General features: G+C 44.0%; 1 protein-coding gene across 1 annotated transcript in view; it reads left to right on the forward strand.

Annotated features, from left to right (window-relative positions):
- Cachd1 (cache domain containing 1) overlaps window positions 1-15,472 on the forward strand; it is a 224,674-nt gene that overhangs the window by 159,717 nt on the left and 49,485 nt on the right. The window contains exons 5-7 of the mRNA XM_031377946.1: window positions 6,959-7,085; window positions 9,812-9,956; window positions 10,657-10,873. Coding sequence (XP_031233806.1) covers window positions 6,959-7,085; window positions 9,812-9,956; window positions 10,657-10,873 — 489 coding nt within the window. The remainder of the gene's footprint in view (window positions 1-6,958; window positions 7,086-9,811; window positions 9,957-10,656; window positions 10,874-15,472) is intronic.

Consider the following 15,472-nt stretch of genomic DNA (forward strand, 5'->3'; position numbering starts at 1 on the left):
GTACCAGGCATGGCTTCCCTCCTGTTGAGTTGGTTTTAAAGACAATTAGAAAGCTGTTAGTTACTGCCAAGGTATGCATGCCACTTCTGTACCTGTAGGGACATGGCATGCTGCTGTTGAGATTCATCAGTGTCTTAGCTGGGTAGGGCTGTTGGTGGCTTCCTTCTTTTAGAAATTGCATTGCACCATGAAAGCTAATCCTCAAGAAAGCATTCATTCCAGTTCATGGCCCTCTGGGCCCTGTTTCTGAAGTGCAGGGTGGCTTAGTTATGGTTGTGATTAAGTTAATTGCTTAAGATAGGGTTGTGTCTTAAGGTTACTATCGCTGTGATGAAAAACCATGACCAAAGCAACTTGGGGAGAGAAAGGTTTAGTTCATGCTTCCATATCACTGTTCATTTTGGAAGGAAGTCAGGATAGGACCTTAAACATGGAGGTAGGAGCTGAGGCCATGCAGAGGCCATGAACAGGTGCTGGCTTGTTCTTCATGACTTGCTCAGCTTACTTTCTTGTAGAACCCAGGGCCACCAGCCCAGGGATCACACCAACAACAAATGAAAATTCCTTCCAGCGATATCTTATGGAGGCATTTTCTCAATTGAGGTTCCTTCCTTTTAGATAACTCTAGCTGTGTCAAGTTGAAATAAAGTTAGCCAGTTCAGGGGGTAATCAAGGCAACAACAATAGGCTTTATATTTGGGGGGTAGAGCTCTAGACAACCTTGCCCAACAACTCAAAAGAGGACTTTTCATGCCTGGTGTTGGATTTTGTTCAGTAGTCTTTTTTGCTCTTACAAGGAGTATTTTCAGCCCAGATAAGAAAATTTCATTCAAACTCTAAATGTATATTCTACAGAGAACTATATATATTATGGTTTGTTTGTTTGTTTGTTTAAATAAATAGTTGATAATATGCGGTGGCTTTATTTGCAGACTGTCTCAACAAAGCATTCATGCATGAAGAAGGTAGTGGCTGGCTTTGTAAAGCCTATTTAAAGTGATCGATGCTTCCATACTGATGTAGTCAGAATATCTCATTTAGGTTTAGTTGACTTTAACATTAAGAGAAAGTGAGCTTTTTAGAATGTATACAGCACATATGTACACCATGTCAACCTGTGTGCTGCAAATAATTCTGAGAGAGCATGTGCCTGAACATGGATGGAATGGGAAGCCAGCCCTCCAGGATCATAGATCTAGAAATGAGGCTCCTCCTCAGCAGTGGCTTTCCACCTTCCCAGCGCTGTGACCCTTTAATTCAGTTCCTCATGTCATAGTGATCCCCAACCATAAAACTATTTTCATTGCTACGTCATAACTGTAATTTTGCTACTATTATGAATCGTCATGTAAATATCTATGCGTTGCCGATGGTCTTCGGCGACTTCTGTGTAATGGTCAACCCCCAGGTTGAGAACCAGTGCTATACAATGAACCTTAACAACAATCATGCTGATTGTAAGGTGGCAAGAGATAACTCCCTTCCCCCAACCCCAGGACTTCAGAGGATTCTGTATCTTCAAGCTTGGTTATCAACTTTAGAAAAGAGTATTGATTTATTACCTCTTTAACACATGTGTGGGTGTGGGTGATGATATGTATATGCATTATATGGACAGATACAAAGCCTGCCTGCTAATAGTTTAAAGCCAAGTACCATGCATCTGGGCCAATAGCTTGAGCCTGCCTCCCCATCCCCCCCCCCCACTCCGGACATTTTTCAACCCCCTCAAGGTTATAGGGCCCTGTGCTAAGTTAGACACCACCTCAAGTGGTCAGAGCATGCAGCTGATCCAAGCATGGTGGGAAGCCTTCACAGTTAATAAGGCTCTCTTCACCTCTGCATCTCGGCCAGAGGGGGGCCTGCTTAGCTGTTCATGCTCGGTAGTGATGGATTACCTCTAGGTCCTGGGGGTCTCATTTCCTTCATATTCATCTTCCTCTGCTGGTACCAGATAATGGATGAAATGTAATTGTATGCCAAAGGACTCCTGAGAAGGAGAATTTGAGAACCTTTGCCTGCTGCACTCAATGCAAGAGTGATTGTGAGAATCCAGAATGATCTTTTGTGGTGAGACTAAATGTATCACGCACTGTATGACTTCTGATTTATTTTTAAAACATTCCCCGTCCCATTGGCTCCCTTTTAATAGTTTCCTAGAGCCTGTTTATTGTTACAGATGTTACTTTTAAATGAGGTCATCAAGCTTTCCTTTACTTCCAAAGGCAGTGTTTGCCTTTTTATTGCAGGGGTTGGCGGGGTTGCCTGGAGAACATTGCAAATATCAGATCAAGGTTAAGGCTTCAGGCCCCAGGAGGCAAAGAAGGAAGAGGCCTTTCTGCTTCTGCACACATTCTCTTCAGCCAGACACCACCAGAGAGCATGCTCACTGCATCCTAGGGATGACCTTAACAAGGGCAAAGTGCCTGGCAAGAGGCAGAAACAGACTTCATAATCTCAGACTGGCTTGAGTCACGTGCCCTTCTTGTTCAAAGTAAAACCTCGGGCATGTCACAAAAATTCGCTGAGTCCATTTCCTTGTATGTCTTAGAGATAATAATTGTTACTGCTTGAATTTGGCGTGCCTGTGTTGTGGATCCTTGGCATGTATATGGAGGCAATAGAAGAACAAAAGGCCAGTAATTGCTAAAAATAAACATGTTCAGAAATATATCGAATCCTGCATGTAGTATATTTTGTATAGCTTTGGGGAGAATCTCCAACAAAATATGGCTTACTGATGATTTTCGTAAATATACTTTAATTGGCTCACAGACAAATTTGATCAATTACATGCCTGCAGCTGCTTTCTTGCTATATTAACAGTAGTAAGTAATTTTATCAGATCATAATGCTCTGAACAGCCAGAATTTCTACTATGTGTCTTCCAGCAGAAGTTGATGCCAATATTCCAAACGGGAAAACTGTGCTGGGACTGGAAGGTGTCCCTTCAAACCACAGAGATATGGGGATGTACAGGTATCCTAACACTCCTCTGTGGACCTTTGGGTTCCTGCCATTCTGGTTTAATTCCAATACCTGAAACTTTATATACATGTTAAGGGTTGACTTGCTTTGCTTGGAATTAAATAGCAAAAACTCATCAGCAAAGAGCTCATGTTGGGACACAATGCTCTGTTGCTAGACTGAAACCTTCTTTTTTGTCACATAACAAAGGTCCCAGATATTCCCTGAGGACCTATTCCTGGAAGTGGGGCTAGGTGACCAGTGGCACCATGCTGCTTTTCAAAGGCACAATCGCATGTTGTCTCAGCAAGATCTTCAAAAGTGAATCTCAGCGTAAAATGAGAAGTTTATTGACCGATGTTTTCTTCCTTTGTGGTTTGCGTGTTTCCAGTGACAGGTGGCAACAGCTCTGATGCCAGATTGTGTCTCTGCATTCCAGTAATAAAGACAAAACTGACATTCTAACATGGATCGTGTATTTGAACTGCTGCCTTGTTAACTTTTGGGTTGCCACCCAACCATTGCTCAGTCCTCAGAGAACGTATGGCAGCAGCATGTATGCAAAGTAGGTAGGCTTTAAACATGGTAAACCTCCCTCCGTAGGAGACTAGAGCCAACTAGAGTTACTCTGGGTTCATATATGCACTCATATATGCTAACTTATGAGTTAGCACAGATGGTATGAACTTATTTACACCATCCTATGCTTAGATATGTGCTTTTATACACTAGCCTCTACACAGATGGTACGTATGTGTTTATGTACTCTACCCTATGCACAGAGGATATGTGTTTATTATACACTGTATCCTATGACAAATTGGAGAGTTGACTTTGGCCTCTGGGCTTCCCATCTTGCTAAATCAGTATTTGCAAGGTGATACTACTACTGTCTTCTCATGTCCCCATCCTTCCACACAGGCTGCATCTTGGGATAGACACTATTTTAAGCAAACCCCAAATGCAGAATCCACTGTGGTGTGTGCACGATACATCTCATTGTACATGGTAGGTAGGAGGTACTTGTTGCCAACCCCTTCTTATCGTCTGGTTGACCTTTCTTGTCTTTGGATAGCCCCCCTAAACCTCATCTAAGCTGCTCATCAGATATTATGCTGATGAATTAGTAAAAGGCTCAGTGTATAGTCAGATCTCCCACAACTAGTTTGTCTTAGGCATGGATTGGTTCTTTGGAGCCTTCCGCCCTGCCAAGCAGTTCTGTTCTTGTGACAGGCCAAGAATAAATGGAGAATTGATCAAAGTCTGGTGAGCATCAGGGTTATAGATGGAACAGTGGCCTGGAGGCAGCAGCATTCTAGAACTGAAGCAAGAATTTAGGAATTCAATCCAGCCAGCATATGGAAGCATCCTGTCAGGCCAGCCACTTGCCTCCTTTATGACGCTCTGGAGGAAGGGATGCCTTCATGTGGCTGTCCTGTTATATCTTTAGATTGCTCAGGTACTGTTGCTCACCATGTCCTCCCAGTCTTCATATCTCCACTTCGGAATATTAATAACCTAGATGCTAAGTATGGCATACAAGCATAGTATTATAATTACCTCATCCTTTTGTATTTGATACAGAATAATTAGCTGAAAAAAATGTGAGCGTCAAAAAAGCTATGTTTGAGAGGCCTTTCCACCTGCCAGATGTGGATTAGCATATATTCAAGAAATGCTCACTGGATGCTCTGTATCCATGACTCCAGCCTCTGGAGGGACAAGGTCACATTACTGCTGTTTGTACTTAAAATTGAACCTGGAGGGGAAAACATGTGAACTGTGCTTACACAGATGAATGCAAGTGCAATGAAGAAACAACAAAATTTTCTGGGCTTGCAAAAGCACTCTGTGTGGTGGTTTGAATAGGCTAGGCCCAGGGAGTGGCACTATTAGGAGGTGTGGCCTTGTTGAAGTAGGTGTGCCCTTGTTGGAGGAAGTGTGTCACTGTGGGGGTGGGCGTTGAGACCCTCCTTCTAGCTGCCTGGAAGACGATAGTCTTCTCTTTGTCTTTGGAACAAGACACCATGCCTGCCTGGATGCTGCCATGCGCCCACCCTCTGAAAATGTAAGCTAGCCCCACTTAAATGTTGTCCCTCACAAAAGTTGCCTTGGTTATGGTGTCTGTTCCCAGCAAGGCAGCCCTATAAGACACTCTTTGGACTACTATCTTTAAGCCCTCATCTCCTCATTTGCAACATGGAAATTAGACCACGTATTGTATTTGATGTGCACGTGTTAAATGCAATACCCTGAGAGCTACTGTAGAGGTAAAGTCTACCGTTATTGGCAAGAGTCACATCTCAACTAGAGAAACAAATCCTTATCTGTTGGCAAGTGTATACTCAGAGCTGCATGTACACAGAGCTGTGTGTAGTGTATGCTCTCCGGATCACACCTCAAGCATTCCTGACTGTTCTGTCTTTTCCCACACTCCTCCACTGCACACTGCTTTGTGCTCTGCTTCTGTCTCTCACTTGCTGGCATATTGGTCGCTATAGTTAAGATGGGTTCTGCTCAACCTGATGGATGCTGCAGGGCATGGAGCAGCGATCTGTGCAGAGGCAGACGGGTAGTAAAGGATCGAGTTGTAATGGAAGAGGGCAAAGACACAATGGCTCAAAGAGTGGATGACATCCTGATTGTGAGAAGAGCCAAACAACTTTTGAAAGGTATTTGGTGATGAATATTTGATTAACCCTAGTATTCAGGAGCAGAGGCAGGAGGGTTCAAGGACAACCTGAACTGCATGGTGAATTTGAGGACAGCCTGGATTACAAAGCAAGGTTTTTCTAATTATCATCATCATCATCATCATCATCATCATCATCATCGCCACCATTATCATCATCATTCAAGGGCTGGGGAGCTAGGTCAGTAAAAAAAATCCATTTGCTGAGGATGGAACTCAGAATCCCCAGAGCTCACATAACCCCAGGCACACTTGCACACTTCTATAATCTTGAGAAGAGAGGTGAAGACTGGAGAATCCCTGGAAGCTCTCATGCCAGCTAGCCTGGTATACACAGTGGCAAACAACAACAATTGACCTGACTTCCACACTGGAGCCCTGGCATGATGGCACAACACATCACATACATGTGTGCGCATGTGCACGTGTGTACACACACACAAAGAGAGAGAATGAGTTTTAAAAGTAGAACAGAATTTCAAAATACAAGAAGTTGTGAGACAGGGTACACACAGGTGAGTAACACTGGGGTGGAAGAAACGCCAAGTATGATCCAGAGCAAGGAGCAGCTACTCAGGCACTTAGACAGTGCAGCATGATGTGAATACAGGAGCCAAGATACCCAGGTCTCGGCCCCAACTGGGTTTCTTTGGCCAATGGCTTAAGCGTATTTCTAAACTCCAAAGCAAGAATAGTACCAACATGATAGAATTGGTTTATGAATGAGACATCATAAAGTCAAAGGCGAGCCTCTCTGTCTGCTCTGGTAACATGGGAACCCTTCTACCATTCTCTGAGTACCAGAGTTCCTAAATGATGTGGTTCTGGCCCATCGAATACCATCTGTGCTGTTTCCATTGCCCTGGAGTGATACTAGTGAAGGCAAGGTCAGAGTCACAGATCTAGTCCCTAGAGACAAGGTCTATTTAGCAGTTTCCATAGTTCGAGAATGGACCTCATGCCAGCAAGTGTATACTAGCTCAACAGGGACCAGCCACAGGAGAAGACAGATTAATGCAAAGGAATCATTTGTACTGGAAAAAAAATAGTGCAGGACATAGAATGTCATCCTACTATGTGAAAGAGTAACAGCTTCCATTGAGGGAAACATTATGCTTCCTATTCACAAGATATTTCTTAAGAGGCAGAAAGAAAATGTTTTGTAGGAAATTTACAACCTTCTATCTGGTGGGATTTTTTTTTTCCTACAAGAAGTTTATGCAGAACAGATGCCTGAAGAGCCATGCCCACACACCCCTGTGGGCTCTGTGGTTATATTTCATCTTCTTCCTCTTTCAGTTCTCGCAGACAACCTGAAATCCAACCCTGGAATCAAGTGGCAATATTTCAGCTCCGAAGAAGGGATTTTCACTGTCTTCCCAGCACACAAGTTCCGGTGTAAAGGCAGCTATGAGCACCGCAGTCGGTATGCTGACTTCCTGCAGGGAGGGGTGGCCTGTGAGGCTGGGTAGAGAGGACTTGCTCAGTCTGGGCAAGACCCTAGATTCCAACCTCAGCAGTGAGAGCCACACACAACAGCTCTGCACTAAATAATCAGAGTTTAGGTCCTGAAACTTTTTCTTGCTTGGAAATGTCTACATTTGATCATGTGGATATGCCTGCACTAAGGCAGGGTGATGGTAAAGCCCCGAGTTTTCCAACAGCTATCTGTCACAACGAGCAAAGCTATGGGCAGGAATTGCTTAGGGTGCTTAATGTTCTGTGCTATGAACATCTTTGCTCAAATAGACATGACAGCGCCTTCTCCAGTGTGACCCTAGAGCATAACAATGTAATACATTTGCAGTAGAGTTTGTGGCTAACTTTCCTTTCTCGGGTAATGAGCTTTACACTTTTAAAGTGTACTGCCTGCTTCAGCTACTGCAAGCTCTACGGTTGTTCACAAGCTTTGGGTTAAAGATTACTATCATCCTGCTTCCTCACAAAGAAAGTTCTTGGTTGGACTGTGTCGCCAGAGGGAAAGGAGTGATGAGGTCATTTGTAAAACAAGGCTCATCAATTCACAGAAGCCCCTAGGCAAAGATGTACTCCTTTGAGCCCCAACAGGTTTCCTTTGGCAGTGTCAGGGTGTTCAGTGCCTGGAGGTAGTGGGAGATGCTCTTCTCCCCAAAGAGTCATAGAGTATCCCTTCATCTTTCCTTCAAATTGTATCCAGGATCTTTCCCTAAGGGTAGGGAATCTTTGTGTGCTTTTCAAAGGAGGGAGGGAAGAAGATAGAGAAGAAGGGAGGGAAGGAAGTAAGGAGAGAAAATTGTTATCATTTGTATGGTTTTTATCATCCTCATCCTAGATATTCTGGTACAGTCACCTGCCATGGAGACTTGACCAGAAATCATGACTTTGCTGTCTAGTTCACTGGTTCTCAACTGCTGGGAGCCAGTTCCTCATGTTCTGGTGACCCCCCCAACCATAAAATATTTTCATTGCTATTTCATAGCAACTGTAATTTGCTATTGCAATGAGTGGTAATGTAAATATTGGTGTTTCCCAATGGTCTTAGGTAACCCCTGTGAAAAGGGTCATCCAACACCCAAAGGGATGGCAACCCAGAGATTGAGAACCACTGGTTTGGTTGGAGAACAGAAGAAGCTCTAGGGAAACAGTTTAGATGGCAGGTTGCCTGGGTATGTGGGAGGGAGGAGGGTCTTATCAATTGCCAGCTCTCACCTGCAAGTCCCAGCTGGAGTCTGCCTAGAGTGAAGCCAGCATCTTTGGCTGAGTGACCCATTTCCCTCCTCACAGATTGCCACTCCCCACCTCTTAACTTGTCTCAACTGGTTGTCTTTGCAAACTCTATCCAACCCGTTGGAAGACTCCATTGGGTTTCAGGGCACTGCACCACGAGAAAGGAGCCAGTGAGATGAGTGACGCTCTGAGGTCTGCCTACCAGCTTATCTATGCAACATACAGTGCTATTTATACAACCCCCACTAAAGCAGTTTTAGCTAAAGCAGCTTGGCTTTTCATCAGGTGGAATCAGTTAAGACAAAGGCAATCTATCATTTATTCTCTCCCCTAGTTAGAAGAACACATGCAAAGCAAGGAACCTTCGACCTGTGTCCGTGTAGGGCAGGGCGGGTGTTTTGCTATTCTGTTCCTGGTTCGTCCTGAGGCTGCCTCTCCTGGATTCTTTTTATCTCACTTCTCCACTGGCTCAGTGGTACTGACTGGTAGTCTTGATACAAGACTCTTGACTTGCCAACAGCTAGTGTGAATTTGGCCAGATTTTCAGGGGTGTTTTTGGTACCTTGCCTACACTTCTTAATTTTTGCCCAGGCTTTTGTGACTCACTGGAAGCTCACATTTCACAGAAAAATTCTTGCTTTGGAGGTGTCAATAAAGGCGGGAATTCTCTTGAGGCTGATTTGCTTTTTAAACCACCCCTAATTCATTCCAGGTTTAAAATGAATAGAGAGCTCATTAAACCCCTCCTGTCCCACGCAGAGGGGGCAGCTGCTTTGATCAGACACTGTTCTCCTCTGTGGCTTCTGCAGCACCCCTTCACCCCCCTTTCTTCACACTGGCAAACAACCTGGCGGGAAGAGTAGCTGTTGCAAGTTTAGACAAATTTTGATGACGTAGTTTCAGATGCTCAGCTTGGTTCCTTTTGGTGGCTGGCCTGTATGAGTTGCAGAGACACAGATAGAAAAGGGGGTGTCTTAGCAGGGGTGTATGTATGGGAAGAGAGAGGCCAGCCTGCCATGCAGAACTGTTCAGCACAAGTCCAGGTCGTAGGCTTTCTCACTGTTAGCAAAACCCCATCTGTTCTGTTTGTAAAGTAGAAACCCACACTGGCCAAGTGGGTCTTGTTCTCACTTTGGACCAAGTCTGGGTAGCCTGAGGGGCCAGCAGTTCACCCCCCAAAGCAGGTGAATAGATGGGAAGCCTGGCTAAGCAGAAGTGAACTGTGTGGAGCATGAGGAAGAGGCCAGCCTCTCATAAGGTGTACTCTCTCATCTTTAAAGTCAGAAGTTCGCACTGCTGTCCTTTCCCATCCACCTCCTTCCAGTCTGAGCTCACTCCAACCTGTACCATCCCCCAGAAGAAAACACACACGCACGCACACACACCAGTGTGCCCACACATCTGTAGTGTTCACAGCTCTGTTGAGACCTTTTTCCTTTCTTCTAGGCCCATCTATGTCTCTACTGTCCGGCCACAGTCCAAGCACATAGTCGTGATCCTGGACCATGGGGCCTCAGTCACTGACACCCAGCTCCAGATTGCCAAGGACGCCGCTCAGGTCATCCTCAGTGCCATTGATGAACATGACAAGGTGACTGTTATCCCCGTGACTCTTGGGGCATGAAAGCTGTCTTGAATATCTTCAGCACTTACTTTTGTTTCATTTTGTCCAGTCAGGCTCCTCATAGTGACAACTCACTTAACAGTGGACCAGATAGCGCCAGTGGTCCCATACAATTGTCATGCAGCCTGAAGGTTTCCATCACCAAAGCCTTTCTCTTACTAACTTCATTACTGAAAACACAGAGACCATACCATACCCTTACTCTGGTCTTCAGTTTAAAAACCAAGATGAGCAGCTTTTGCCCAGATTTTTTTTTCCTGCATGAATTTAGAGATGAGCTTTTGTTGTCATGCCGTATGTTATATGCAAACACTGTACTGCTATTACATATTGGCTCAAAAGCCAAAGTCTCGAGTTCTCTCCTGTACAATTTCTTTTCAAATTTGACAGGTTGATGACTGTAGACATTTATTTTTAAGCTCAGAACCTGTTCTATGACGAGCGTTCTCCATGAGCTCTCCTGTTACCTGAGCATTCAAACCTGGGCACCGTGACTGAAGCAGAAGGATTGCCTATTGGAGGGGTCAGCTTGCATAACATGAGGAAAAATTCACCCTCAAACAAAACAAAACAAAAAACTGTTTGGGGTTTTTTTGTTTAAACAAACAAACAAAAACTTTTAAATAGTAGGGAAAAAAGTCACTGGGTGTTTTTTTGTGTCCTCCAGATTTCTGTGTTGACTGTGGCAGACTCCGTCAGGACCTGTTCTTTGGACCAGTGCTATAAGACGTACCTGTCTCCGGCCACCAGTGAGACAAAAAGGAAAATGTCCACATTTGTTAGCAGTGTCAAGCCCTCGGACAGTCCCACCCAGCACGCAGTAGGCTTTCACAGGGCGTTCCAGTTGATCCGAAGCACCAGCAACAACACTCGGTTCCAAGCAAGTATGTGCATTCCTGAGAGGTGGCCGCGGTGTTACAAACTAGGTTCGGCACTAGAGGGGAAACTTTACAATTGATTTCAGATAAACTCCCTCCGTCATCTTCCAGCCATCTAATGAGGTGTTCTCATCTTTTCCTCTCTACCATGGTCAGTCTGCGGGACTTCCAGACTCCCAGAGCCTCCTCTTTCTGCCCCTTTATTAAGAACACATCCTCCCTCATTTCCCAAGGGAATAGCCACATCCTCTGTAATGTTAATTGGTGGCTTTGCCTCTCATGGGCTTGGGGCAGTCCTTTGCTAGGGCTCTTGTGCACCCAAGGGGGCAATGGGGATTCTTGCCTTGATCCCCTCCCTCTCCTAACCAGCTGTCATTTAAATGAGCACACCCTTCCCTCTTACAAAGGCACTCTGATTTAATTTTCCTGTATTAGAGAGAAGTCTGGAATGAGGATGCATGCTAAAGGAAGGGCGGTTGAAATAGGACTCTGCTTTGAAACTTCTCAAAGGATTTTTTTTATTTCCCTTTCTCCTTGAAAATCTGTAGCCATTTTTTCTTCATTTAAAAAAAAAATTAATTCATCCTGTTTGGATGTTTGAGTTTTGCTTTCTTTCTTTTCTTTTTTTTCCCTTGTTTCTTTTTTCTTTTATTTTTTGAAATAGGACCTCACTATGTAGCACAGCCTGCCCTCCTGCTCTCCACCCTTTTGCCTCTGCCTCTGTAGTACTGGTATTACCCAGTTTAATATATCCTATTAATATAAATTCAAAGTATATTTTTAAGCCATTCTGTGTACCCGTAACTAAAAACATAAAGTCAGACATGGGTGATAGTTGTCAAACATCGGGCCTGGTGCTCTGGCTGACTTGAGCAGCTACAACTTGTCATGATAGATGCCACGTTGCTTCATCTTTGCCATATTCCATCCTTAGAAGCATGTTATAGCTTAGGCCCAAGCAGACAGGGCAATGAAAGACTATGGACATGTTGGTTGCATCATCTCAAGACTCTTGGCTACCAGCTCGAGTGAGTACCATGCACACACAAGCCAGTGTTAACGAGTTTAAGACTCAGCTGCCCCACAGTTCAGCAAGGCCAGTGGTCCATGCTTGCCTTCTGAGTGTTCCCGCTAGATTGATTAGTTTACCAATTCGTTTTTTGTTAACTTGGCATAAACTAGACTTATCTAGGAAGAGAGAACCACCATCAAATTGACCTATTTATGTCAACTGGCATTCGCTTGATTAATAATTGATGTAGGAGGGCCCAGCCCTCTGTGGGTCCCCACCCTTGGGCAAGTGGTCCTGGATTATATTTTTAAAAAACAGGTGGAACAAGTCAACCAGTAAGCTATGTTCCTCCTTGGGTTATGTTCCTGCCTCCAAGTTCCTGTCCCGAGTCCCCACTCTAAGGGTCAATAAACCCTTTCTTCCTCAAGTTGATCACGTTTCCCACAGCAACAGAAAGCCAACTAGGACAGCTCGTTTGTCATAGTCCCTCACCAGAAGTGTTCTCTCTCCGCCACTCGAGTTACCAACCCGCCATTAAGAGTTTCTGTCCAGTTTTGATTGCTATCTTGCTCATATAAAGGAGAGAAATGTTAGGCTAGCAGTGGCAAACCCAGATGCCAGCCATGCCCAGGCAACTAGAGAGATGGTGCTGAGCATCCCTTGCGGGCATGGGAACCATGGAGCTTGCCTCACCTGGGCAGGCAGCTCTAGCATGGTCGTATCCTGTGATTCAAGAAAAGGCCGAGGTCTAGATTTCTTCTGTGCTGTCTGGATTTTCAAATGTTAATGTCCTTCCTACTTTAAAACTTTATTAAACCTCATCTCATGAACCTTCCTGGAATGCTCATTGTCAGAAAACCTGGTCTCATAAGAGGCATTTTTCCTTGCTTTTATTTGTTTGTTTTGTATTTAATTTCTTATGTTGCCAAACAAAACCACGACAGGAAGACTGGCCATCAAAAACCTGGGCAGGTTCTAAAAACATGGGTTCCAAAATGCTCGGAGCTTTTTTCTTTTAGGTCGAATAAGGTATTTCTAAAGGTTTTAGCTTGCAGTCCCCCACTTCATGGTCTCTATTGGCAATTGAGAAGGAGAAGGCACCAACTTGGTTTGTCTGGGGAAAGGTTCCAGGAATGTCCACTGTCCACATCATAGTGACAGGCTTTGTGGTATCCAAATAATATGGCCTAGGATTTGGAGTTTTGATTTTAACTCCAAATCTTTTCTGACCTTGTAAACATGGGAAGATTGATTGGGATGTCCGTAAGTGGCCTTATTTGGAATGTGGTATGACAAAAAGACCCAGGATTGATTCATAACTGTTCTAGTGACATTAGCTGTCATTATCCTGAGCCATCCCTATGACACTTCTAGCCCCTGCTCATTTAAAGCAGTGAGATCCCTATAGGATTCCTGTAAGAACTACCTGTTGATGGAAGGGGAGCATCTGCCCACCTCAAGTCCCGATAAACAGGAGCCAGACTTTACCAAGTTATGTAGCTTTGCACTAATATCTTGTACCAATTAGAAGCTAAAACTTTTATCCAAAGTGGGGTTCTTTTTTGCCCCCATCCTTGGTAGATCCAAAAGGAATACCATTAACCCTTTAGGTTGTTTCCTTTGCATTTGTTTGTATTTGGTTGTTTAGAAGAGTATGGATCTGATTGTATGGCCAGGGCTCAAATTTGAGTTGCTTTTCCTCTGAAATTGACTCCAAGACATGCTGATGAGACAGTCCCTGAGTCCTCACAATATATTTTGTGTCAGTTTAAGTGCTATGACCTGCTTTGCCCCAGATCTCTTAAGTTTAACCATCTCTAACTTTACCAATGTTATAAATTCACACAAGTAGGTGACTTGGGAGAAGGTCCCACTGAACAAAAAGCCAAGTCAGACCAAGCTTAATAAAACTGCTGAGTGACCCCTGCACACTGGGACTCAGAGCAGTGCCCTCCCCTCAGCACATTGTGGGGAGAAGGAGGCAGAAAGACTGTAAGCGCCAGAGAAGGTAGATCCCACCAAGGACATGGTGTCTTCCAGACACAACAGGGCTGACATATGAACTCACAGAGGCTGTGGCAGCATGCACAGGGCCAGCACAGGCTCAAGCCAGAGACCTAGAAATTAAAGGGGGAAATAGATACTAGCTCCCTAACCAAGAAGCTATCTCCAAGTGACATCTACTTACAAAGGAAAAAAGTTTCCTCTACTGGGTGTATTAAACATACTTAAGGGCAGACCCCATGCCCAGCAGTAGATGGCCAACACAAGATTAAAACTTATTTTTTAGATTTTTTTGTCTTACTGATCTTTTGATATACTTGTATATATGTATATTACAGTTTCCAATGTTGTATTTTGTAAGTTTTGGTTTTTTGTGTATGTTCTTGTGCTTTTTCTTATTTAGTGATGGTTTATATATATTTGTTTCCCTGTTTGTTTTCTAAAGAGAGGGAGAAAGAAAGGACATGGAGTTGGGTGAGTGGGGAGGGGTTGGAGGAAGGAAAACCAAAATCAAGATAATGATGTGAAAAAAATGTATCTGCTAAAAGCTACTGGAAAAACAACTTCAATTTGGCTCGGTTGGGGACTGTGTGATAATGTAATAGGGTCTGGGCAGACCTAGGAAGGATTTTGCAAAGTATGTGTCCTATTGTGGGGTGGAAACAAAATGTGCCCAGGTGCTGAAGGGAAATGGACACCAGCTTGCATCCCTAAACAAGAAGCTATCTCCAACCAATATCTACTTACAAAGGAAAAACTAGTTTTCTTTCCTGGGTATATTGCATACACCTAAGGGACTTAGGCCTGGTAGCTTTCCAGTCATAGCCCCTTGCTGTAAAACCAGCCCCTGTGACAGTCACAGGGGCAGTGGGCAAAATGAAATTTGAAAGGGTTCTATTTAGAGGCCAGTCTAGGTACATCCCAGAACCTATCACCAGAGGGACCTTGGCTAAGAGGGGTTGGTTTGCATGTGCACTGTGAGACCCTGTGATAACAGCTGTATCCCCTCCAGCAGGAAAGTGGAACCACCATTTTGTTCTGCCCATTGTTGGACACTATTTCCAGTATAGAGCTTAAATAAGATACTTCAGACTCTAATAAAGTAATATACAGGAATATAGTTACAAAACAAAAAGTATTAATGTGGACATTTTGCTAAAGCTTTTTGTCAGCCCCCACTTCCTGACCTTCAGTGACTGGATAAAGACATTTATACTTTCAGTTAGCAATGTCTGAGCATCTTGATTGCCCTTGCTAGTAGTACACAGTGAGTGTGTTCATTATTGGTCATATTTTATTAAATTTAGGTTGGTTGTCTACAGCATTGATACTATATGTTATTAATCTCTGCATAGTAATGAACAGTTCAAAACCTAAAATGAAAGTTTACAAACTGGGAGAGTTTAGGGTATCACCCCTAGGATAATTTTAATGGTAATTGTATTTGTTGAGTATCACTTTGTAACAAGTAGCCCTAACAGTGGCCCTTACATTCCATCACCTTTGATGTATAGAGCCATGAGGCAGCTGCCTGCCATGGTTACCCCAAAGTAGCCCCAGTGAAATAACAGCAACAGGACCTATAGAAA

This window comes from Mastomys coucha, unplaced genomic scaffold (genome assembly GCF_008632895.1).
Source record: "Mastomys coucha isolate ucsf_1 unplaced genomic scaffold, UCSF_Mcou_1 pScaffold18, whole genome shotgun sequence".
NCBI lineage: Eukaryota > Metazoa > Chordata > Mammalia > Rodentia > Muridae > Mastomys > Mastomys coucha.